Here is a 26,177-nt window from a genome sequence, read left to right as displayed (position 1 = left end):
GGGCGAACCCCTAAGGTGTAAATTTTGAAAGTAACAAAGTTACCCTTTTCCCAGTGAGCTCTTTTAAATGACTAATCAAACATTAGAATTAGGGAGTATTTCCATGGACAACAGAACCTTTAGCTTATTAATATTTAACAATACTTAATGTATCCTATATTTTATTATAAAGTCCTTACTTTATCACAAAACTTCTAATATGTGCTTTATGTACTTCACTTGTTTTTACGAGCTATTTTAAAACCTCAGAATTGTTTTTGTATACTCGACTAGGTTAAATGTATCTTTTGATGTCAAATCGGCTTACCCGTACATGAAATGTGCTACTGGTTATTTACAAAATGGAGACCAGATGGTATTTGCTCACTTGCTCTCGGATCCGCCCATAGCAATTAATGTGATCTCTGAGCAGCCTGATTGGCTGGCAGTTCGAAGCCACGCCTCTCAACGTTAGATGTAGTGTTCCCTATATCCCTCAGTCTGGTACTGCACCTTACGTGATCAACGTGTCGCCGGATTATGCGCGTTTACTTCGCTCGAATCTGATTTGTTGTGATATTTCTAAATGTCGGTAAATACAGTGCGAGATTCAGAGGTTATTTCTGTGAGTTACTCCAGGTAATAAATCGCGTAAGAGTCAAATGTGTCAAATCCGTAACTGGAATTTTAATTAGTAATGATAAAACAGTTCATTTTTGGGAATATTAAGCCAATGACAGTGATTGTTATGAATTGTTCAATATAATCGAGTTTATAAGATAAGCAGACACTTATTTGATGACTGTTTGTTCACTTTTGAGACGTACAAACTCGAGTATGTCGGTTGAGGGAGGCAACAAGATGGAATCTGACAGACACTTTTTTAACAAACCGGAGAAAAGTGTCCATGAACCTCAGCCTTGCACTTCAAGGGCACTCAAGTTCGGGATGGACAGAATCCTATCCGACGAGATAGCTCCTAGCAGGGAGTCCTCACTTCTGAGATTCTCATCACAAGGTACTGTCGTTTGTTATAAGTAGTTCTTAGTGTGATTTGAGTTGTAGTGAAGGTTGAAAGTTTTACCTATAACTGTAGTTATGTACATGGATAATAGGTTGCAATGGGATATTTGCGTATAAATTATACTTTTCTAAGTTAAAATGTCATATCATGCTGACTAGAAAGAATATTCATATTTGGGGCTTTGGAAAAAATAGCTAAATGTAAATTATGCAATATTTTATCCTGAAAAAATTTCGTTTAATTGGTGCTGTACAGAATAGCCGTTATTTGAGTATGTAAGCCAACACGAAAAGAAAAGTCTGAAAAAACATATACAAATGTGTAAATCAGTTCGTATATAAGAGAGAACAGAAACGAACCTCCCTCCATTACTTGATATTATAAAAGTCTTATTCTTATTCGTAATAAAATAGTCTACAAAAATTTATGTTTTTTTTTCAGGAGTTTACAGAGTATAATTACCATGATGACTAATAAGGAGATCTGTATTACCTTTTTGTTCCGCCATCTATTATATACGTTATACTGAAAAGAGATTATTCATCCCATCACTAATACTTTGAGGTTTATGTACAGTTCTTTTGAATATATTGTGCATCTTTGAAGTAAAGCCTTCATAATCAATCTATGTTTTATTCCACAACGAACACTCTGAGTAAATACATACATCAATAATAATACTGGTTATAAAGTAATACTTATGCATGAAAAACCATTAATTGCTATAAAACGCCAATTTCAATTAGTTAATAAGGACACTTGCAAGTAACAAGTATGTACAAGATTATCAAGATTTCAACTATTAAATTATTTTAACATTACATCGACAATTAAGCTGTATATCAAATTAACTGACATGGAAAGATTCATATTCGTAACAGATGATTAAATATATAACAAGATAACAAATATATCCAAAATATGTAAAATTTAAATATCTGTGTAGCAATAAGAAAACCTATATAACCTAGCTCAATAACAATAAATTATATGTAATGAAAACTCGCATGATATAATGCGATATATATATACATAAACAAGAAGGAATAACATCCGTAGATGTACAAAGGAACAATTATTATATCGTGGCCAGCTAATACTAAAACTCTCACTGGAACTGCTACTTTAGGCGTTTCCTATCAGGGAAAGTACTGTAGTAATCGTGCATGGTGATGAAAGAAGTCGCTAGATCTGGTTAGACACCAATAGGTTTTGTATATCATTAAACTTGAATGCATAAAAAATGACCTGCTTATTCTTTGAAACTGTAATGGAGCCCATTCATGACTTGCTTGACCAGCATAGTCAGCTGGTGATAGAAGAACGTGTAACACTAATACACGTCAATATTTTATTGTGATGTGTCTTTGCCACCAGTATGTTAGTCGTGAAGTTCTACGTCATATAAAACTTCGGCAGTGCCAGCTACCCTGGATTTCTGAAAGCCTTATCTCTTACATTCAGAACTGAAATTATTCTTATGACTTTACATTTAACCTATAACTATCCAGCAACTCATGTTGACTCGCTCTTGGTGTCCAGCGACTCATAACTATGTCATCTTTACTCATATGAAGTATTTATCAATCAACCCTCCAAAATATTATATCTATTTAATAAAAAGGAACTAAACTATCCCAAATAAGTATTTAACTTTCTGATGAACCTCATTATTGCCATTAATCCAAATTGTTGCATAGTGAATCTGTTTTTCTGTAAAACTCGGTGACTCACAGCTAGTAATTTGTTTTTAAGACAAAAAAACTGTTATATTTTTAAGATGAAACTAGGATGTTTTGAAAACAGAAGAGGGTAAATAGTGAATATATTGTGTTAGTTCTCTGTAGTCTCTGTATCGTTTGTCTACTTGTAAGCTCTTCTACCTGTATTGTTTGTAATTACTGTGTTTATTTACTTCAATGATTAAACTTTTATTCAGGTAAGAATGAAGATTTAAAAATGTATTATACATCAAAGAAAATCTTGGATTCATTTAGCAGACATATTTGTTCCGAAAAGTACCAACATGAATATAATAAAGGTTTTACCAAACTTTTATTTTTTATAATTTTATTTTTTATAATTTTATTTTTTTATTTTATTTTTTTATAAATTAGTGTTTAAATAATAGAATACAATTATGAAATTACTACGATATAACACCAGTTGGGCTAGTAAAGCAATATTTTATACTGACCTGACAAAATACCATTGCGTTTTGACCAGTTTGCTACTTTTTGCATATTTTTATATGTACATGTTGTAAATTTTTGCAGTGTTTCATATATTCTTAGTGGGTAATAAGTTTTGCATCTGTTGTTTTTTCTGTTGTATCTGTTTGTAGTTTATTTTTTTAAGAATTTGGGTAAAAAACTCAAATAACACTTGTACTTTTGGGCAAAAACTGTTCAACAACCAATAGTTTTTGCAAGGTAATTATTTTTGTGCTAATATTTTTTTACAGTTATATATTTAACTTATTTATGCCTACTTTGACAAAAAAAACTTTGACAAAAAAAAATATATATAGCGACCAAAAATTGGCCAAAATGAGCTTGCCAGTATAGAAGTTACTGCTATATGGACAGATGGAGGCTTTCTTGAGCTTCCTATAAATCTGACTTTTTGCTGTGTGATGTAGATATAAAAGTGGTACTCCAAAATATGCCATTCTTAGAGAGTCTTTAGAGAGCATTTGAGGCAGGTTATCTAAAACTTAAATACACGAAGTAACCGTAATTAAACACGTTTGGCAAGGTCATTTAATGTCAGTCAGTACAGATCCAATTCTAGAAAATGAGTTGATAAAATTAGTTATTGAGTTAATCGATTCAAAACTTATAACTGAGAACAACTGAATGCATGAACTCAACTGAAGAAATTATTATAATTTTTAAATGTCATAAATGCAACATGCTTTACCAATAAATAGTCATGCCGTCATCATACTGTACTTACTCTCTTTCCATTCCAAATTAGTACTCCCAAAATCATGTACTTAAATAAAAAATAACATTTAGGATAAAATATTGATCCTTGAGGGACTCCATGATCAATGTAATTTGGTAGATCTCTACGCACTGGACTCCGTCTCTAAGCTACTATTCAATCACCGGATTGTGCTACAAAGTTATCTGGTAAACATAATTGAATGCTTTGGATAGATCAATACGCATGTTTTTTCCGCAAATCAGATTGAGATCTAACAATAATAATAAAAATGTAATTGATTAAAACAAAGTTTTCTTAAATATTACTTCATTTTTACTATTTTAAATTGGGTGAGAATTGACTTCAAGGCAAAGATCGTCTTTCACACACTGAATTTACTTTGGTTGGTAACAAATATGCTGCAAATGTTTTGAATGCAGAGGGATGTTTTAGAATTATATAAGTGGTTCCAAAATATGTCAGTATGGTCGTTAAGTATCCACAAGAGCCAAATCATAAACATCACACGTTTTTTTCCTCACTAACAGAAATCACCAGCTCAGAATCTTGTCGTCAGAACTGTTGAGCTGTGGAAAACTCAACCAGTGCAAAGGAATTATTGAAATCTTTGGCCACTTATTTTCTACTAACAGTTTTACGCAACTGGAGATCTAATTATAGTCTTTTAAGGCTAGAATGGAACAAAGGCCATTGTTTACAGAACTACTTTTTTACGTAGGGGGAATGCATTTGCGCACGGAGTGTGGGACTCCCTTTGTCTTGAGAAATATCTGAGAAAATATAGTCAAAGTTTAACGTATTAATCATCTCTATCTATCAATATTAATTGCAAGTTGTTATGATAATTAGGCTACTATTTGAATAAATTTAAGCGTAACAACTTTTTAGAAAACATCGATTATCGATATTAGTGATAATTGATAATCGCTAATATCGATTTTAGTGGGCTTTTTTAGAGCAATACTCTGCTGGATAGCGGTGACCATCACCGACTATCGCACATTCGCACGCACACTCACAGTTCTAACGGTGCGTGGGGCTACCTGTCAATTTCCATCGTGTTTCCAAAACACGTTGATTAGTTTTATTAATTCACTTAAGTGTTATTAATCAATTAAGTGTAATTAATTTCATTACATATGCAAACTTTATAACAGATACAGAAGGTGAATCCAATAAAGATACACCTATGAAATACTAAACGTAACTCATACATGTATAGCAATATATTAAAATCATTCTACTCCTATAGTGATTCAAAATCAAAATTAGATTTTGCAGTGGTTAATGGTCTATACTCTATAATCCTTATGAAGTCATAGTTCTCCGGACAGAGTATAGAAGTTTCAATAAATCTACCACAATAAGACGTTTTAGTTAATTGATTACCTCAGTAGTGGTTTAACCATTATAGATCATGTGCACTCCAACCACTTTTAATATCTAGACCGTGCTTAACTAAAGAGTGACCAATTAATCAAATATTAAAATAATGACATTTGTTGATGTCATAAAGTCATCATTGTTTTTATGTGTGGTGTGCAAATAACGGACTCCCTACTCAGGTGAAAAACAAAAGAATGTGTATTTTCTTATGATCATTCGTCGACGGAAGTGAAGGATACACCTTGTAATGTCAAGGTCTTTATGATAGTTTTTGTACACGATTACGTAATTTTGCGCGTGGGGATCCAAATGTGTGTTTAGTTGGAGTACTGAGAGCCACACGAACCTGACAGTGGGACAGGAGAGCTACAGCGAACGGTCTCCTGCGAGAATTTAGGGATCATAAATCTGAGATGCCATAAATTGACGACGAGAAGCACGAGTATGTAGACCCTCGGCGTGGTGCGGCGGCGCGGCGCGGAGCAGCGATGACTTGTGTGTGTGTGGCGTTACAAGCTATCAGCTCCACCTATAACCTCAAGCAGCCGCCTCATTGTAGGTTATAACCATTTTCGGCAAAAAATCTGATTTTTATAATGTCCAATGTCAACTCTCCACTCCACTAATTTTATTGTTTAAGAATTGTTATTACTTCTCGGAAGAATTTACGCTAAAATTCGAGTCATTCTTGAAGGAAAAGGCCTACCTACTCTAAAAAATTGAAAATATTTGAACTTTTTGGGTATTTAGTCATTTAGGAAAAAAGGAAATTTTAAGCAGTAGACACTTTTTTGTTATAATCAATGTGCTACTAAATAAACAAAAACGTCAATTGGCTTGACGCACATAAGTAATTTTAAAATAAATATCTTGTAAAACTGTGTGGTAAACAATGTTACAATACTTATGATACACAGCCACAACAGTTTTTGAAAACATTCTCAACTCGCTGCAGGTATACACTTCTTTCTTATTCCTAAGTTCTACATAGAAGGATTTGCTCTTACGGCACTCAAATCTGACTGCATTATTTTACAGCTGAAGATTGTTTGTAACGAACTATCTTCTAAAGTTTCCGGTTCATACTGTACCAAAACAATGCTAACTCAACCTTCCTATCCTAACAAAATACTGTGGGTTGCGATTTAACTAAAAATTGGGCTGCATTATAATAAGCGGCCACCACCACAATTGATTTATTGATATTATCTGAACTGCTGTAATCAAAATATCGAACTAAATTACATAGGTACTGTATTTCAAATTACAGTATAGTTTCAGACGTCTTGTATCTAAAAATGTAATAATTTAATGGTGGATAAAAAAACTAGGATATGTATATTTAAAAAATGTAACAAACAAAACAGTGTAATATATTTAGTTAATTTTTATTATTTTGAAGGATAAACGTGTCTGACAGCTTATGACACAAATAACACATTTACATCGTAAGTGTGCTTGCGGCCATTACACAATACCATGGACATGATTTTAAATACTTTGTTTTAGTATGTAGTTTGTAGTTTGTTTAGTTAATTTTGAATAATATTTTTATTCTATACAAAAAATGAGCTATAACTAATTGTAAATAAATATCATTAAATTCATTAGATAGTGCTTTGCATTCTATAATTTAGGTATTTCAAATCGATAATTTGGTACCCTGAAAGTGATTGTGGTGGTGGCTACTATACCTCAGCAAAGATTATTCAGTGTTATTAGTAAAATCTTTATTACATCTTTATTTCTTCAAGATGAATTATGTTTAGCGTCGTAGGATGAAGCTCAATAAGTCTGCTGTTAAATAGATTTAAAATTGTCGATTTTATTCCATTTCTACAATGTATAGTTATGTAAAGATAGTTTTAAACATTTAACTTCATGACAATGTAGAAATTATATTTAATTATCTCTTTCACATTACTTTTTAAAGTTCCAATCTGCCAGGGTCAAATCTCCCCAGGAGATGTGTAGAATCATATTGAAGTAACTTTGATGATTCTATATACAGTAGTCCCTCACAATCCGACACAATTCAGACCAGACATGTGTCGGATTAGTCAAAAAGCCGGATTACTGGATTTCAATTGAAAAGCTGTTTCAATTGTTTACATTACATAATAGACCTGTTACTCAAAAAATCAATTCTTAACATAAAGATGTGCAATAGAGTCTTAAAATAAAGAAGTACAGTACTATCCATAGTTTATTGTTTCTTAGATATAAAAGACTTTTCTAAAGCATCGTCATAAAGACTTTGTAAAACCATGAGTTTTGTGCTGCTTCTCTATTTTCCTCAGCCCACTTGGGATCACATTGCAAATTGACGGTTCGATGACAGGGTCGGACTATAGAGAGACTACTGTAGTAGTGAAATTTTAAAATTAGATTTATAATAATTGAAAATAATATTTTCAGTCATCTGGCTATATTATTAAGAATTTCTTGATTTCTGTACGGCATTTTAAGTATCAAAAAATTAACTATTATTTCTATGTACATTTTTCAATCTAGATGTGGCTTTTGTGAGTTGAACTGCATTCAGCTATAGGACTCTGTCCCAGGGCTGCCAAAGTTTCAATGTTAGTCTTATCAGAGTATTTTGTTCAGTTTAAAACACCTGATTTGTTTAGTATAAACACACACACACACACACACACACACACACACACACACACACACACACACACACACACACACACACACACACACACACACACACACACACACACACATTTATTTGTGTACAGTATTTATCATATATTTATTTATTTATATTTTTGTGGTGCCTGGTACATTATATATATATGTTGATTCTTGTATACATATATATATATTATAATTGTTATTGCTTGATATTTAATTTTCATTTTTATTGCATGTTTGTTTATATTGTTGATTGCACGTTACTCTCTTTATATTTTATTCCTTGTTTTGTTTAAATAGTTTATTATATGTAAGTTAAAACTATTATGAATAAGTTAATATAAATTTAAAAAGTGATTCGACACAGACTTAAATTGTAACCTTAAATAGTAACATTGTAAATTATAGTGTATAACTAAGAAATTTCACAAATCACAAAAAGTACTTGCTCCGCCGGGAGTCGAACCCGGATCTCTCACTTGCCGGGTGAATGTGCTACCATTACACCACAGAGCGCTTACATTATAGCTCAGGCGGTTGTTCTCAGTCCACAAACCAACTTTGTGTCAGTTTTTGTTTCTTTCTGATGATGTACACTCCCATTTCTTGATTTCGTAATATGGCACTGTTTTGAATTCAATATAATTTAAATATATACTCCAAATGTTAATATTCCATTCAATTCAAAACAATCAGTTCATTGTAGGCCGAAGTAACATTAACTGCCAAATAAGGCAGTTCATTATCTACCACCCCGTCTCCAAGATATTTGTTCAGTTCACCTCCCTCATAGTGCAGCGTCTGGAATCTGATGCTGTCATAGACTTGGCTCCTTTAATCAGGAGTCATTTTCGTCTGAAGATCGTCCTGAGTCCAAGGGTCAAGTATTTTATCGCGTCAGAATCTGGACAATGCACTATGAGGAAGGTGAACTTCATTTAAGGTCTAAAGAACATTTCTTGTGACAATGTGCAAGATGTTCATCGCGATTTTACTTCTAGAATACACGTAAATAATAGAGGTTGAGTTCTACCAATATTGATTAAAGTTCTTCTACGGTGATAACAACGGTACAACGGAGTATCAAAGGACTCGACAACACCTATCGAGACGGTTAGCGCGCAGGCGGACAGAGAGATTACCTTTTACTTTTTAACCCCAAAAACAGTAGAGCTATATTCCTTGGACCAAGAGGAACGTATATACTAAGTTTCAAGAATCCAGAACCATTCTTTGAAGAGAGTTATACGACACACAAACAGATGAACTGCCCTGTAACCTTTTGATTGCAAATCCAATAGGGTTCTTTCTTGGACAAAGGGACCCATGTGCGGTTCTTAATAATATGAATGATATTGCCCAACCTACGAGAGCCGAATTATACTTTACTAACTCTCCGTACTTTACCGAAAGTTTTTGAACTTTGAATGTCACTCACATTATTAACGGAACTAATGCAATAAATGCTTTGATTATTGCAAGCTTCATTTTATGTCCAGTTAGGAACGAGTCAAAGTAATCATAAATCTCATTTTGAACCAGTTTAATTTTGTTTTATGAGTCTTTTACTCAAAGACCTATTATTCCTCATTATTCGAGAATTGGCTATGGTAACATTGTGTTTTGGTTTGGTTAATATTAAGGCCATATTTAAATGACCATGCATTTAAGCCTTTATTGATGTAATCGATTGAATTAAAAGATTGGAACCTACATTATATTTCAACTTATGTTGTATACATATTTTACCATTTGAAAGGGTTATGGATGAGATTTATCAATAAGCTTAATCTTAAGTTTTCAGCAATTAATTTTCCATACGAAGGGGCCAGGTATCCGCTTTGTACGCACGCACCCCCACACTCACGAGAGCAGAGCGCACCTAGCGTTTTCCGTCTCGGGGTTTTCAGTATCATCTGATTCATGACTAAGGAATACTCTGGAACAGGACGGAAATTTGGATGATCCTAATCTCCTGCACTAGTTTGTCTGTGGATGTGAAACTACCCGATCCTAGCCGCACTTCCTATTTGCAAATACTATACTTCACACGTGCAATAATAACAAATCATTGGAGCAAGTATAGCAGATAACTACAACAGTAATACTAGTTTATATTACTTCGGAATAAAATGTACAAAATAATATTTTTGGAAGTAAACTTCAATGCACAACTTATTTAAGAATTTTGAAAGAGTTGGTAAAAGTCTCATTAGTCTGTCATCAGATGGCAATTTGAGGTACCCGTATTTTGTTTGATTTAAAGTTCGCTTTCCCAAAAATGGGAAATAGCGAAAAAACGTGACACAAGTAGTATAAAAGTTATAAAATTGAAATTACTCGGAACTTGTAAATATTATCATGCATTCCATTTATCAAGCTTTAATTAAATCCATTGGCAGTATTTTAATTAACATGATAGTTTTAACATTACTCTTTTAAAGTTTTGTATTAATCAATTCTATAAAATGTCAATTTCCTCACTATAAAACTTCTTTCAACAGAAAGTGTTGACAGAACGTTTTTTATATAGTCTGAACTTGCAATGTTCGTCAAATTGTATATGATAATCATTAATAATGGCTGTAGTAATGGATAAATTTATAAAATATATATATATATATATATATATATATATATATATATATATATATATATATATATATATATATATATTATATACATATAGATTTTCATCATGTAGTATACTTCTTTTTGTAAAAGGATCCTTTAATATTCCTACATTTGCCGTTATCAAAAAGCCAAAAATATTTATTTGAAAAGAAATGGAAATTAAAAGTTAAATAGAGACTTTGTCTATTTAAACTATGTCTCTATTTAACTACAAATACATATAAACATAAGAACTTTACTATAAAACTGTTATGACTAATATTCCACTCATAAAAAAAACAATAAGAGTTATAAATTAATTTAATACAGTATATTGGAATTGAATAATCACTACTTGTGCATAGTCCATATGTTCATGTGTATAGCAAGACTATGAAGTTTCAAACAGATAAATAATTTTGAAATAAAATATGTTCGAAATAAATTAAAAGTTAATATGAATCAGTTTTTTTTTTTCAACAATTGAATGCTTTAGTTTTCAAAATAAACCGGTGTGCCTTCTTTAAATGTTCTAAATAAATTTGGTTAATCTTTAGGTACTTTGCAAATACCTTTTAGTGATAAGGCTTTTTGATTCGTTTTTTTTAGGAGAACAGCGATGATTATTTATTATGGGTTTGATACTAATAAATCTATACTATAACTAATATATCTAATACTCAGGGACGTACTAAGCTCTGGCCGGTCCCGTCATGGTCACGTCATGGCCCGCCACTGCGCCTCGATTACACCGCTCCATCCAACCCGCCGTTATCCCATTGAACTACACCTTCTTGTTTTGTTAATTTTAATAAGTCTCAGTAGTAACTTACAGTTATTAGATTGAGCTATCTCATCCGTAGTACGGCCCCTTCAAATAGACGTGTGGCAGGGCCATGGTAAAAATGTCCGAAAAAACCTGTCGGAATGCGGGCCAGAGTAATAGGCCTACTAATATATTAGATATAATACTAATACATCTAATATAATTGTACAATATTTATTTGTCAATTACTAAATGACATTATTGTTTTATAGTTGATTTTACCTTTGATTGGATGTTATTATTGCTGCGCTGTTAGTAAACAAGTTTTATGTTTCAATAAATTTCCAAATATTATACAATGTTTGTCTTCATTACATTTTTACTTTCATTAGGTGGCCGTACCAAAATATTATTATTAATGATAAGTATTGCTGTATGCGTGGTTTTCAATACGATTGTTTCATTGTTGGTGAAGATTTAAGAATTTGGTATGCACTTCATAGGATATTGCTTGTTTCATCATTTTTTTAAGTTTTACATCATCATTTCTATGCGTTTTATTAACAGCTGAATGTCTAGTCTGGTTGTTTATAAACACAGAAGGATATTTTCTATTGAAAAAAGCATTTCCTACTTTTTAAAGATAATTTTGAAAACGGTCAGAACATTATTATTTGGGTCTACTTATCAAACTCTTCTGTACAATTTTTTTGATATGCATAGGGTGTGTAAGCTGTTAAAATGTAAATAATTCACATTGTGTCGGTGTCTGTAATAAGAATGTTTGTTTAAAAAAATGTCTCGGGCAAAATATTTAAAAAATTCTTCAGAGAATTTCAAAATAATTTTCATAATTGTGACTAATTTGTTAGTAATTTTGGTCTTGAAATTCATAGTTGATCGTAGTTAAAATAAAGTTAAGTAAAGTCATTACAAATTTTGTGCATGAGCATGCTGACTCATGTCTAGTGGTAAAACAGTTTTATAGTTTCTCCACCTAAAGCATGAGGAATATTGGTGTACAAAGTCTGAACATCAATAGTGACCAAAACTACATGACTGGGAATGAGTTACCTTAGTCTTATTGAGTCTTCAGATGAAGTGCTCATTATTATTTATGTGTGATTTCAAATATTTTAGCATTGGCTGCTAATTGTCATTGACTAAACTAAAGATTCTATCTGTTGGAGAATTAATTGAAACATGATTTGTAAAAGGGAATTCGTAATATCTTTTCTAATGTCAGACTTTTGTATACAACACTATATGTTTTTTTCATAGGATCGTATAATTAATTCTTATTATAGAATAATGTTTGTTTGCATTTTATGTTGTAGGTGAATGTAATTGAATATAATGACTGAGATAAACATACAGAAGTAAAATACTATTAGATTGTTTTTCGGCTTTTAATTCAGTGGAAATATAGAAAAACTGTGCGTTTTTATCAGTGTCAAACCCAGCAAAGGCTCCTGTATATCACTGAAACGATCCTACATCCAACTGGGACAGACCTCGTACAAATAACGCCGGTGCTTTTGAAAACTACAAATTTCCTTATACGCATTAACTCAAAATTAAGAGTTAAATATAACAATAACGAAAGATGCATCTATTAGTGCTTCAATAATTTAATCATACTTGAAAATTACTATAGTATATATTATTCTATTATGGAATTGTAATGTCCTTATTTGGAAATAAATAAGGTTTTGAATTGAATTGAATTTTTGAATACTGTAGGCGAGTTAAGAGTCGCCATTATAGTCCAGCACACGGTGCAACTAAGTATTGAGGCGGTATCACCTAATTTTGTAGGCACTTACGTCAGTAACACGCACATATTATATTCTTTAAAATATTATGTCGATTATTATACCATTGGAGAACAACAATGAAGTAGTATACCGTTATTTACTCCGATAGTGGAACAATAAATAATTAAAAGTTAAACTAACTATCCAGATTATAAAATAAACCATATTTAAGCATCAAACTTAACCTAATATAAAATAGTATTTATATTTATGGTACCATAATGTGCACTGGAAACTCTGTGAGCTAATTATACCCAGTGGCTTACACATGCTTTTGTTATGTTGATGTGGTTTATTTTCTCATACTGTAGTTGTTTCCTTTACGGTACGTAGGGGCGAGAGAGGAGTTATCAGAAAAGTAAGTGAGTGTTATGATAAAGAAGTGCGGGCAAAATCGTTAAATTGTCTCATTTCAAAGGCAATAGCGTGGGCTAGTAAGTATCGTAACGAGTCTGGAAAACCTGTAAAAAGGATTCGGAAAGAAGTAAGATCAAACCTGATGAAAAAATAGAAATTGACCTGACAATCTCAACGCATTTGTACACGACTTTGATAGGATAGGACTTATTTTAGACGTGATAAGGGATTTTTACATCAACAAAAAGGTTATTATAATTTGTAATAAATTGTTACCAGTGGCCTACTACGTGAAACGAAGTGTTAAAATGAGGCAGCTGGACACTAAGACGCGTTTTAAAGGAAATGGGATCCAAGTGGAGGCAATGTGGTAGGAAGAGGAGAATCTTGATATAGCTAGAGGACATTTTAAATTGGAGGTACAAATATTGACTCCAGATTACTTAGAGATAGTGGAGATAAAGTGTGTTATCTATATGACTTTCCGCAAGTGTTCGCAGAATAATACTATAGACCATATATATGTAAACTCATCACAGTTTAATAGTTGTAGATGTAGGATCAAAAGATGTATTTTTGGCTGGAGGGCAGCTAACTTTCAATCCTAACACCGCGCGTGGAAACGATCACAGTGAAATGAGTGCGGTAAGTTTTGAAAAATAGCTTCGCCAAATAGTTGTTCTAATTTGCCTCTAAACTCATTGCTAATCGTGGACAATGCTTCATATCATACAGCGTAAAATAACAGAGTACTAAATAAATCATCACCAAAGAAATACATGATTGACTGGCTACACCTATAATGAACAAAGCACCAGGAAGGCAGCATTATATGAAGCATGCTGACTATTGAAGCTTTCTCCATACACGTGTGATTTTAAAACAATTGAACTTATCTAGTCAACATTTAAATACCGTATTCGATCCAGGAATACATGTCGTTATCAACTCTAGAGTACAGTAACTACTGGATGAAACTCTGATTTCTGTCGGGCAGTTAGCGTAGCCAGAAATTTCGTTCGGGGGGGGGGGGGGTCCGAAACCGGGGATCCGGGGGACGTTTTGTGTGTTATTTGTCAATGAGTTCACTGGTAAAAGGTAAATACCAAAAATATGGAGCTTTAGTAACTACGCCTTATAGAAAGTGGAAAGATGTAATGAGCAAATTCAACTCTCACAGCAACTCTAAGTACCACAAAGTTTCTTGTATAGCTACAGAAAACTTTAGGAAGTTCGATTCTGGCCGACTAGAAAGCACCAAAGTGATTTTGAAATTCACTGGAGAAGAAAGAAAAAGAACAAAACAGAGCTTCTCTCAAGCGTATAAATTAATACGACTATATTCTGTGGAGAAAATGAAATACCCCTTCGGGGACATTGGGCCACTGACGGCCGAAAACCCTTTAGAAAAGGAGGGCATTTTCGAGCGTTGCTCGGGTACAGATCAAACTAAACGGTCGGGAAATGCACCGGAAAAACTCTACTGATTAGAAGTTCGCCTACTTTGGATTTCACTGATTAAGGTATTTATGAATGAGTTATAATGGACGATTTTTTGTATTATTACACTATAGACGAGTATATTATCGGCCTATTTATCGGAAAAATTTAAAAAAAAAATCAATTTCGGTCGGAGATAAAATACACCTGAAAAAACTAATGATTAGAACTTCAACTACTTCGGACTTCAGTTAAGCCGCGCGTTTACACCGGAATTGGCAACCAAAAAATTGCCAACTCCGATTGCCAACGCTAGTTGCCGATGGAAGTTTGCAATTTTGTATCTGCAACCCTGAACACAGTTTGCTCAATAACTGTAACTTGCAACCAAAAAAGTTAGACAGTATATAGAATGTCGAGTGCGGAAGAGGTTGTACTTGCTGCGGCAGCGTGTGTTGTTCTATGTAAATTGAGAAGACGGAGAAGACTTGCGTTCGACTTTCATTGCAGGCAAGAGCAAGAGCGATCTATTGAGTGACTTAAATAGGGATGATACAGATCCTTTGACGGGAGAATTAAGATGCGATGGCAGTATAAAAAACTGGTTTAAGAATGTCGAGCAAACGATTTTGAATGTTTAATTTGTTGGTATTGGACACATAATTATCAAAAAGGATACTAACTACAGGAAAATAATTCCAGTGCGTGAAAGGTAAGCTATAACTTTGCGATTTTTGGCAACTGGCGACTCTAATACAAGCATCAGTTATTTGTTTAAAGTTTCAAAAAGTGCGATATCTCTCATTGTGCCAGATGTTTGTGAGGCTTTGATATGTTTCCTGAAGTATAACATACAGGTGAGTAAATGTTAAATACCTATCGACCACGTGGAGCCGATAGGTGGGAGGGGGTAGCGGGGTTTGTTGCAGACTCAAGTCGCCGCTCAATTTGGCACTGCAACTCGTATTGCCGACCGAGGTTGGCAACCACTTTTTCATCTTTACCGACTTCAGTCGGAAAACCAAATTTTGGTTGCCAATTCGTAAAATCGGTCTGCAACTACAGTTTGCAATGCGAGTTGCAGTTGTTTTAAAGGCGTTCGAATAAAAATTGGCGATAAAAGTTTGTAATCATTGGTTGCCAACTCAGGTGTAAACGCGGCTTTATTGAGGTATACGTGATATTTTTGATTGAGTTAGGACGACGATGTTTTGTTATCATTAAACTGTACTCGGCTACCAATATAGTTATAAAAAAAAAATAAAAAATCACTTCCGGTCGGTAAATACCGAAGAAAAAGCTCTCCATAGATTCAAGTTTTGACGATTTTGGATTTCACTGGTTGAGTGGTTGAGGTAAAAGTGGTACTTAGAATTATGTTAGGACGTTGATTTTATATATTAATTCAACTCCGACTAATACATATTATAATTATCGAGAAAAAGAACAATAAAACACTCCCGGTCGGAAAAGACCGAGGGAAAGCTCTACTGATTGAGATTTTGACGATTTTGGATTTCACTGGTTGAGATAAAAATGGTAGCCTACTTATAATTATGTTAGGACATTGATTTTAGGTATCAATTCAACGCCGACTAATACTTATATAATTATCGAGAAAAAAAAACAAAAATAATCACCTCCTATCGGGAAATATACTAAAGGAAAAATGAAATAATACCTCAGTCAGTGAAATCCAAAGTAGTTCGGAACTTCTTATCAGTAGAGCTTTTCCTCGGTATTTTCCGACCGGATGTGTTTTATTGTTCTTTTTCTCGATAATTATATAAGTATTAGTCGGCGTTGAATTTAATATATAAAAATCAACGTCCTAACATAATTCTAAGTACCACTTTTACCCAACTACTCTTTCGTATTTACCGACCGGAAGTGATTTTTTCTCGATAATTATATAGGTACAGTGTACAGTTTCATGATAACAAAAAAATCGTCGTCCTAACTCAATCGAAAACACCACGTTTACCTCAATCACTGAAGTCCAAATTAGTTGAAGTTCTAATCGGGAGAGTTTTTCAAGTGTATTTTCCGACTGAAAGTAATTGTTTATATTTTTTTCGATAATTATATACACGTCTACAGTTTAATGACACCTAAAATCAACGTCGTAAACTTAATTCTAAGCAGGACATTATACGTCCCCCAAGACGAATTTGAAACAAGGTGGTCGGTCGCTAATTTAAACTGTTCGCCGTGTTACGGTTCAGGTTACTTTGCGACGTCACGTGACCGCGCCCTATAGAAATGCCGTGATTACACTACACTATCCAAAAAGGCCGAGCCCAAAAGTATCGTTTGATACTTTATGATTTAAACGAAAGGACAATTATATTTTTAACAACGGTCACTTTACTCAATTAAATCAATCAATTTAATGTTTGTAGACAAGAGTAATGATAACCTTTCCCTTTTTTTTCCTGCTCCAATGCTTTATTTTTTTATATGTCTTAAAATTTCGAGGGGGTCCGGACCCCCTGGACCCCCCCTTCGCTACGCCACTGCTGTCGGGCCTTCAGACTGGAATAAAGGTATTATGAATAAATATTTGAATTTGAGGGATAATACTGGGTGAAAGACAGAAGTATAGAAGATACTGAGGATGAAATGATTATTCAACTTCAAGAAGACAGTAAAAGTGATTCTCTCAGTTTGTCTGAAGTCAGAATTGGCCTTAGCACTGATGCTAAAGATACTTTTGTCGGAAATTATCTGAAGAAGATAATAAATGAACTGCGTAAAAAGTTCATATGTGTATTCCATATTAACATGACGCCATTTTCAAAATTTATTTCATATAAATATAACAAAATGTTTACTACTTCATTTAATTATGTTTTAATTTTATATGTAGTTTAAATTAATTGTTTACTTCATGATATTTGAAGTCAATGAATGCACTATTAAAATATAAAATGGTTATATCCTAGTATAAGTGTAGGATACTTTAGTGTTGTACGGATACGAATATTATATAACGCGCTGCGGTGGATAAGCTAGGTTAGGGTATCATAAATATATTACCAGTACTACCAAAGTTTATGAGCGCTCACGTGATCTAAGCTTCAATTTAAATACTATCATGAGGGATGATGTTCTTTATTAGCCAGAAGAACCGGGAAGGCGCCGCCGTAGTTCTGCGCCACCGAACCCGCACTGATGGCCAGGGGCTTTTCCGATCGGTACTTTCCCGAATTCAGATCACATGCCAGATCGTCCAAAGTGATTACCTATTTAAAATATGTAAAGTTTTAAATGGTTGTACTGTTTATAGCCAATTACTTTTAACCGACAAAAGATGGAATTTGACGTATTGTTTGGTTGTTTTGAAATTTAATTTTGTATGTGGTTTTTTGTAATACTGCAGAACAAGATGATGAAACTTACCAACTACTGCAGACAGATCCAACCAAAGAATTTAACGAAACCATAAAAACGTTTTAGGAACTACGAGGAGAAGACGAAGATTTATCACAAAGAACTACAAGCATACTAACACAAAATTCCCCAAAACTCCAACATTTTATACACTTCCGAAAATTCATAAGAATGTCAGACCACCACCAGGACGTCCAATTGTTGCCAGTTATGGGAGCCCCACTGAAAGAATATCAGGTTACATTGACGACCAACTGCAGCCTTTTGTGAAACTACTTCCTTCTTATGTTAAAAATACTAATGATTTTATTGTTAAACTCTAACAAATTACCCAACCTTTACCAAACGATTTAGTCCTAGACACAATTGATGTCACATCACTGTATACCAACATCCAACATGATGAAGGCATAATCGCAACTAAACATTTCCTTGATACCAGATCTGCACATTCAAAGCCCTCTATTTCTTTCCTTTTAACACTAATAGAGTTTATCCTGACAATGAACTGTTTTAAACTCAAAGATAATATCCATTTACAAATAAAAGGTACAGTCATGGGAACACGAATGGCACCCTCTTATCTTTATATGGGCTTATTTGAACAACATTTCTTAAATTCCCAAAATAAACTTCCTCTGATCTGATATCGTTAAATTGATGATATTTTCTTGGTATGGCAACATGGTGAAGATCTCCTTAAGAATTTTCTATATTCCCTGAACAAATTTTCAACATTAAATTTCACTTGGAAGTATTACTACTCAATCATTAACTTCCTAGATGTTGATGTGTTTTTAGAAGAAGGCTTTCTTAAAACAAAACTTAACGTTAAAGACACCAACACTATGAAATAATTAAATTACACTAACTGCCATCCTAAACATGTAAAAAAAAGTATTCCAAGAAGTGTAGCCATTCCAGCAAAGAATTTAGCCTATGTAGCAAAGAGTCGGATTTCACAATTTATATTAACAAATTAACCAACACATTCAAAAATTTAAATTATCCCGACAAACTTGTAAAAAATCAAATTCACAGGACAAGAAATTTTAATTACAACAAATCTTTTCCTCTAGATGAACCTAAATTTTCTACTAAATTCTACCCCGGCCTTAACAAAATAAACCCCATAATTAAAACTGCTTTTCATTATTCTATAATCATCATCGGAAACTAAAGATATATTTTCAAAACCACCTAGGGTCATCTTTAGAAGACCGTCAAATCTTAAAAATATGTTAGTTCGACCCAATCTTAAAAACAAAAATTGAGGGAAAAAATTTAACGGTTGTAAACACGGTCAAAAACCACGTTGTGATACATGCAAAATTATGTCCTCTAGTCAAACTTTTAGCAGTAACATAACCAATAAAACATATCCAATTAAAGGAAATATTCATTGTAATTCAAGCAACATAATATATCAGCTAAATTGTAATTTTTTTAATAAACAATGGATTTACCAAACCTCTACGTATCAGAATGACAGGTCACCGTTACATTATTATTGCTCATGGAGATGACAAGTCCCTCGATGTACATTCCAGGGAACATAATTAGGACAAAATTGAAAACTGTTATAAATTAAAAGGCACCAATAATGTGGCATTGCATACCAATGAAAATATAAATAGATTTAATTTGAGAAGGAGCGAAACTGCTCATCAACTTGTTTTAAAATAAAAATTTCTTTTAGGTTTGAACATTCGTTCATTTCTAAAAATATGTAACTTATTTTTACTCTTTGGTATTTCTTATGAAACATCAACTGTGATGTATTTTCCACTGTTTATTATTCTATTTGAGTTCTTTTTCTTGTTTATATTTGTATTTAGTTTAATAATTTAATTTTGTAAATATTGATGCAATATCCAATGTTACGTCTGAAGAAGTACGCTGAGACGTACGAAAATTTATAAATGAGTTTACCAAATTTGGTTCTTTATTTTTGCATGAAGAGAATTCATATACATATATATATATATATATATATATATATACATTAAATTGTATAAATGGCAATTGCCTTATTTAATTTCAATAAACATTGAATCGCAAAAATTACTTGCTCCGCCGGGAGTCGAACCCGGATCTCTCACTTGCCGGGTGAATGTGCTACCATTACACCACAGAGCGCTTACTTTTTCCGATTCAATTATTTTGTATTTTTGCGATTCAATGTTTATTGAAATTATATATATATATATATATATATATATATATATATATATATATATATATATATATATGTGTGTGTGTGTGTGTGTGTGTGTTATAATAATGAAATGTTATAATTTCAATCAAAACTCTGCTATTGTTACATGATGTCTGGATTCACAAATGACTGCTGCGAAATTAGCGCACACGATTACATTTACAGACTGTAGAGACTGTAGAGAGGCGGTTAACGCCTACAATTTGCCGGTTAACAAGGAGGCGGAGGTCGCCTCGTGACTCCTATATAAGTATCCATCCACAAGTCATTGTGTCCTGTATCCTGACAATGCAAACATGTTACCAGGAACAAGAAATTCACTTCTTAGTGTTATAAAGAACAGAATATAACAAAAATATATTGTACCGTGACATCCAGCTACTAATTGACTTTGGAATTTCCAAGCTTTAAAAATGGAATATTGGCTATGATTTGGATGAAAACAAATCTATTCCAGAAAAAGGTATGCAATTTCAAAAATATATTGCACCATGATATCCAGTTACTTATCGACTTTGGAATTTGAAAACTTTACAAAGGAAATATTAGCTGTTTCGAATAAAAACAAATCTATTCCAGAAAAAGTGCAGAAAATCTCTTCTGTTACCGAGCAACACCACTTGCACATGAGTAAATCCCCAGTCAAATTGTATCTTTCTAGGAAAATACGGATCATGCTTGATTCTATGTTTAAAGAGAACGTAAGATGTAAAGTCAAGACGCTTTATGCAATGTTAGTTGGATAGCGTAGTTAAGACAAAAGAACAGTTATTATTGACAATGGATAGTTTGAAAGGATTTCAAATGTTCAGTCATTTGCCGTAGTTAATGCTACAAAAGTAGAACACTACTTTTCAAGGACCTCTTCAAAAACACTTAAGGCATATCGTTAAGCAAACACAAAAATGTAGTATGTGTTGGTTAACTCACTCAAGTCATAGTTGACAACAATTTGTTTGTAAATCGCTGTTGAGCATAGCATTTATCCAGATAAGAAAAAGATTTACATTTTACTAATTATAAATTTTACCAAATATTAAGTACGCAGTGATTGATCAGTATCATAATGCAGATATCAAAGTCATAGTTACTATCTAACTTTTACTATAAATTTAAAGACTATTATAAAATCCATTTTAGATGTCTTTGACAGAATTAGGCTCTTCAAGCCTCTTGTTCAGGACAACAAATGAAACTCAGTTATCGAACCACATTACAATGACCGAAGTAGACTTCTTATGTCCGTAAATTTATATAGGAGTATGTTTTCTGGATCGAAGAAACAAGGTAAACTCAGCACTGTCGTCAGAAATATAAATCACTAGAACCAAAAGTGCTTATACACGTGCAAAATCTATGAACTTGTGTGCGAAATTTATTTGTTTCTAATTTGTCAGTTACGTCGTTTTTTGGTTGGCCGATGTGTAGGCTAACTTTGGTGTTGCTTTCATCACTTAAATGTCATTGTAAACACACTCTATTCATCCACAATTAGTATTAAGCCAACAACTGTATTACTAAAATGATACCTGCTTGCAAAGGTAGTTGTGTCTGTGTTTTATTTATTACATAAGCAAGTATAATTAGCAATTTGTTGATAAGTGACAGTTTTTATATTCTTTGTCCGGTTTTCTGTTATACAATTAACCATAAAAACTAGTTTGTAATATAGGAAATTATTATGTTGTAACATGCTTGTTTATGTACACAGTTTTGCCATTTCATACACGTTTTTTGTAAGAAAGTGTAAATTATTTGTAATACTGCCATAACGGTTTGTAACTCTCAGCCACTTGTGTACTGTTGCGTCGTGCGGGTCTATTCAGGCTAATGCTCGCCTAGACGCGGTCCCAGGCTATCATTGCACGGTTTGGATCTTCGATTGAGAGCGGACGCGTTTATTTCTCTTCCATGCCACCTTGAAAGGCTTGTCCACCTTGTTAACACTTTCTTTGTGGCTGATTCCAAGCTGAAAGGAGAAGACTGATATCGTTAACTCCTCCCTCCAAAGTTGTTTTAAAGGCTCAGGTATAGTGATTCCAAACACAAACAAGTGTACTGCTGTTAGAAGTCGCCGCTCGTGTTATCAAAACAGTCCGGTAGAGCGCTCTTTGATGCACTCGGATCGATTAATCGGTATGGGAGCGGTGATGCACAACGATTCCGTATTTATAAGGCGTTTGATCACCCGACACGCGTTCCTTCTTTAATCCTCTCAATTAGTTCGATCAACATTTACACAGGCCCTACTTGACATCCTTCGGCTATTTTGGAATCTTCGACTTTGTTTTATCATTCCAGAGCGGAGCCGCTCAACTAAATATTTAAAATTTATATCGTCTTAGAAATAGTTGAATCGTAACATTTTCGTCGTAGTTGAGTGGTTAGAGACTCAGCGTAAGGGCCCGGGTTCGAATCCCAGTTTGGCACGATACTTTCGCTCGTTAACAAATAGTAATCTGAGCCTAATCTGAAGTATTGTGATAAACAACTCCGGGTTAGACTACAAAAATACACTATAAAATCCTGGCATCACAACATTATTTCGCTCGTGCTGAGGCCCTGGGGATTATTTCAGTTAGTTCTAAAGTCTGACGCTAGGGGTGCGCCACGTAACTTTGTTGCCGTTTAAATATCAATTTTTGCTACCCGATCTGTCACTTCATACATGGCAGTAGGAGCGCTCAGTTTTGCCGTGACTCAGTTTACATCATTGGACGAGTTATCTCTAGTGTACGTAATACAATCCGAGCTAAAACTTAATACAATAAAAAAAAAACAAATAAAATACATATATCACTAGTTATTTTGATCATGTAGGCTAAAGCTCAATAATCTTATACTGTATAAGAGGGTTATAAAAAATTCTCTAATATAAATATACGTATACCAGATTTATTCCTATTTAATTCTGGTAATTTGATACCATATTCATTAGTTACTTATTATATTAATATTTATTATGTCTCATAAATAACTATACTTACTACTATTCGAGTTCTATCTAGTGTATTTATGGATGGTTTAATTTTTATTCTTTTTTGTTCAATTATTTGTTATTTGCTAAATAGTTCAGAAAAGATGATTTACTACTAATGAATTAATTTGTACAATAAGTAATACAGTACATTATTTGTAACAGTTTAATAACTTTCTATAATGTTAGACTTTCTTCTTCAACAGAATTGCTTTAGGAGAGGTAGAATAAAACCATTAAGGCTTATATGTATGACTTCAAATGAAACAAGTTTATATTTTCAAATTTATAACTATGATACATTTAACAATTTTTCATTTCTTGAATGATTTTATGTCTTATTGTAGTTATTTTCTTGATGTTGTATTCTATTTGACATATCCAACTCCGACTATTTTGTATACTTTATTAAATATTAATAAATATTATCTATACATGTTTCAAAAACCCTAAATTAAAACATTTACTCTTCAGATTTATTTTAGATCGACCATCGCCATAATGTGTTCACCTTTTTCTCCTCTTCTGGTCAGCAAGATGTTATTATTTGAATCGGTTCATGTCGCACCTCGATTCTTGGCTATGAGGATATTGGAAAATTCTTCTTGTCTTGAAACTTATCCTGCAGATTTCAAATAAAGTCCATGGGTCCTCACATAAATTATAAGTGTTTGTGTTTCAAACACCTAGTGTTTACTATACATTATATTTACCAACAAAGTGGTTATGCTATAATTACTAAAAACGTACTATATTCCATTTTAACAGTTAATATAGTTTGGCCTATCTTCGGTTTTCACATTTTTATATAGCTATTTTCAAAATTTGATTTATGTGGATTAATCTGATATACAACGGTAAAAGAACTTCCTTCTTGTATAAATTTATTCGTGTCCAGAAAGATAAAATCAGTTCGATCAATATTGTTGGTATTTTTACAACTGGATTACAAATATTTATTGTTCATATAACCTGTTCTTGTTAGCTGTCATGTTTTTTCTGTTCAAAAGAATATTGAAACTTAGAAACTAAAATAAAGCAATTGATATGGGGCATAAATACGGGTTTTTATACTTAGGAACATAGGCGTATCCAGAGGAGGGGTTTTGGGACCTGTAGCCACCCCCCTCCCCCATTGACACAAATATTAAAGGTGTATTTTAACTGAAAGTGTACTCGTAATCGAACAATGTATATTAGTTCAGTTTTGTTTGTATATGTTTTGATATTTAACCATAAAAGCTGTCATATAGTAAAACACAAGATTCGTGCTTATTAATATTTCGGGATGACGAGTCCGTCTGCGACCTGTAGCGTAAGGGTTGACAATACATAATACAAACACTGTCGCTTCCACACTTCCCGCGATTTGAGCGAAAGGAACAGCGAGTAATGGCCATGAACTCAAGTAATGGTCATCTCTTTGAACGGCTAATTTGTACTAGTGTTAACACAGTTCTTATAGTTTTCGTTGTTAGCGGAAGTGACTTTTTTTATTAATGAATACCAGTATTGGTAGTAGTAACAAAAATATAAATAAATAAAAGAACAAAAACTGTAGTATGCTGTTTTTACTATTTAGAAATATTTTATTTCTTAAAAGAGATTAAATTTTACACGCTGTTATTGTTACACTTTTCCGATATTGTTTCAGCCAAAATTGTGTAATACATACGTAAAATTAGATGCTTATCAAAACGTGTTTTTATAGGTGTTCATCTACCTATAAAAATTAAATAATTAACTTTCAACCCTTTGGATGTGAACTTCTGATATGTTCGAAGTTATAGAAAACCCATTTAATTTAGTTTACAACATATTTTTAATTAAATGTTCAAGTCCACAGCCAAAGTAAAGACATATCGTGGTTATTTAAATAACATCTGACTTAAAGTTCGTTTTGATGTTTTATTTTATACACTACACTATGTTTTGTGTACATAAATTTCTGGAAAAAATATAAATAAATAATAATAACAAACTATTATTAGAAAGTAAATGTTAAGTTCATATTAAAAGAAACTTGAGAACTTTATATAAACACTAACATGCCGTTCCGAGGCAACGTCATGACAACGTCCTAGTTTTGAAGAGTTAAATAATTTAGGATTAATGTAAAGAAAAGGGTTAGACTATTATAAATATGTAACTTTAATTTCTCCTTTTTAGCTGATTTTAGTTTTTATTGTTAGAGATATAATCTGGAATTTAAATCAAATTGTTGTTATTCAAAACCAAATCAATGCAATGATAAATTAATAAAGATAGGAGTGTTAAGATGCTATCCGACGGAAAATATTCTCTGAAACTTGCTCGCGGTCTGAGATCACAGACGACCAGCAAAAGTCTACGCGGAACAAAACTATTAAAATTCTGAAGAAAACAAATTTTCATAAAATACATCTCAGCCTAGAATCAAATATTTCACCTTCATCCACTCTAAGAGTCTCGTGGTAGACAACATTCATTAAATCGAAACAGAGTAAAACTACCCCCATTTGACTCAACAGTAGTCGCTGCTTTTCGAACAAATAAAGAAATGAATGGTGGAGATATTATGATGGAACCCAAATTGAGATGAACATATTATATTATTGGTTTCAAAGTAG

At 32.9% G+C, this 26,177-nt stretch overlaps 1 protein-coding gene across 1 annotated transcript in view; it reads left to right on the top strand.

The window, feature by feature from the left end:
* The first annotated feature begins 492 nt into the window (after positions 1 to 492).
* The window catches only part of LOC124358679 (H2.0-like homeobox protein), a 42,517-nt gene continuing 16,832 nt past the window's right edge, over positions 493 to 26,177 (top strand). The window contains exon 1 of the mRNA XM_046810982.1: positions 493 to 997. Coding sequence (XP_046666938.1) covers positions 778 to 997 — 220 coding nt within the window. The 5' untranslated portion in view covers positions 493 to 777. The remainder of the gene's footprint in view (positions 998 to 26,177) is intronic.

This window comes from Homalodisca vitripennis, chromosome 3 (assembly GCF_021130785.1).
Source record: "Homalodisca vitripennis isolate AUS2020 chromosome 3, UT_GWSS_2.1, whole genome shotgun sequence".
Classification (NCBI taxonomy): Eukaryota; Metazoa; Arthropoda; class Insecta; order Hemiptera; family Cicadellidae; genus Homalodisca; species Homalodisca vitripennis.
The sequence above is the reverse complement of the archived record's forward strand: the minus strand, read 5'-3'. Positions and strand labels throughout refer to the sequence as shown.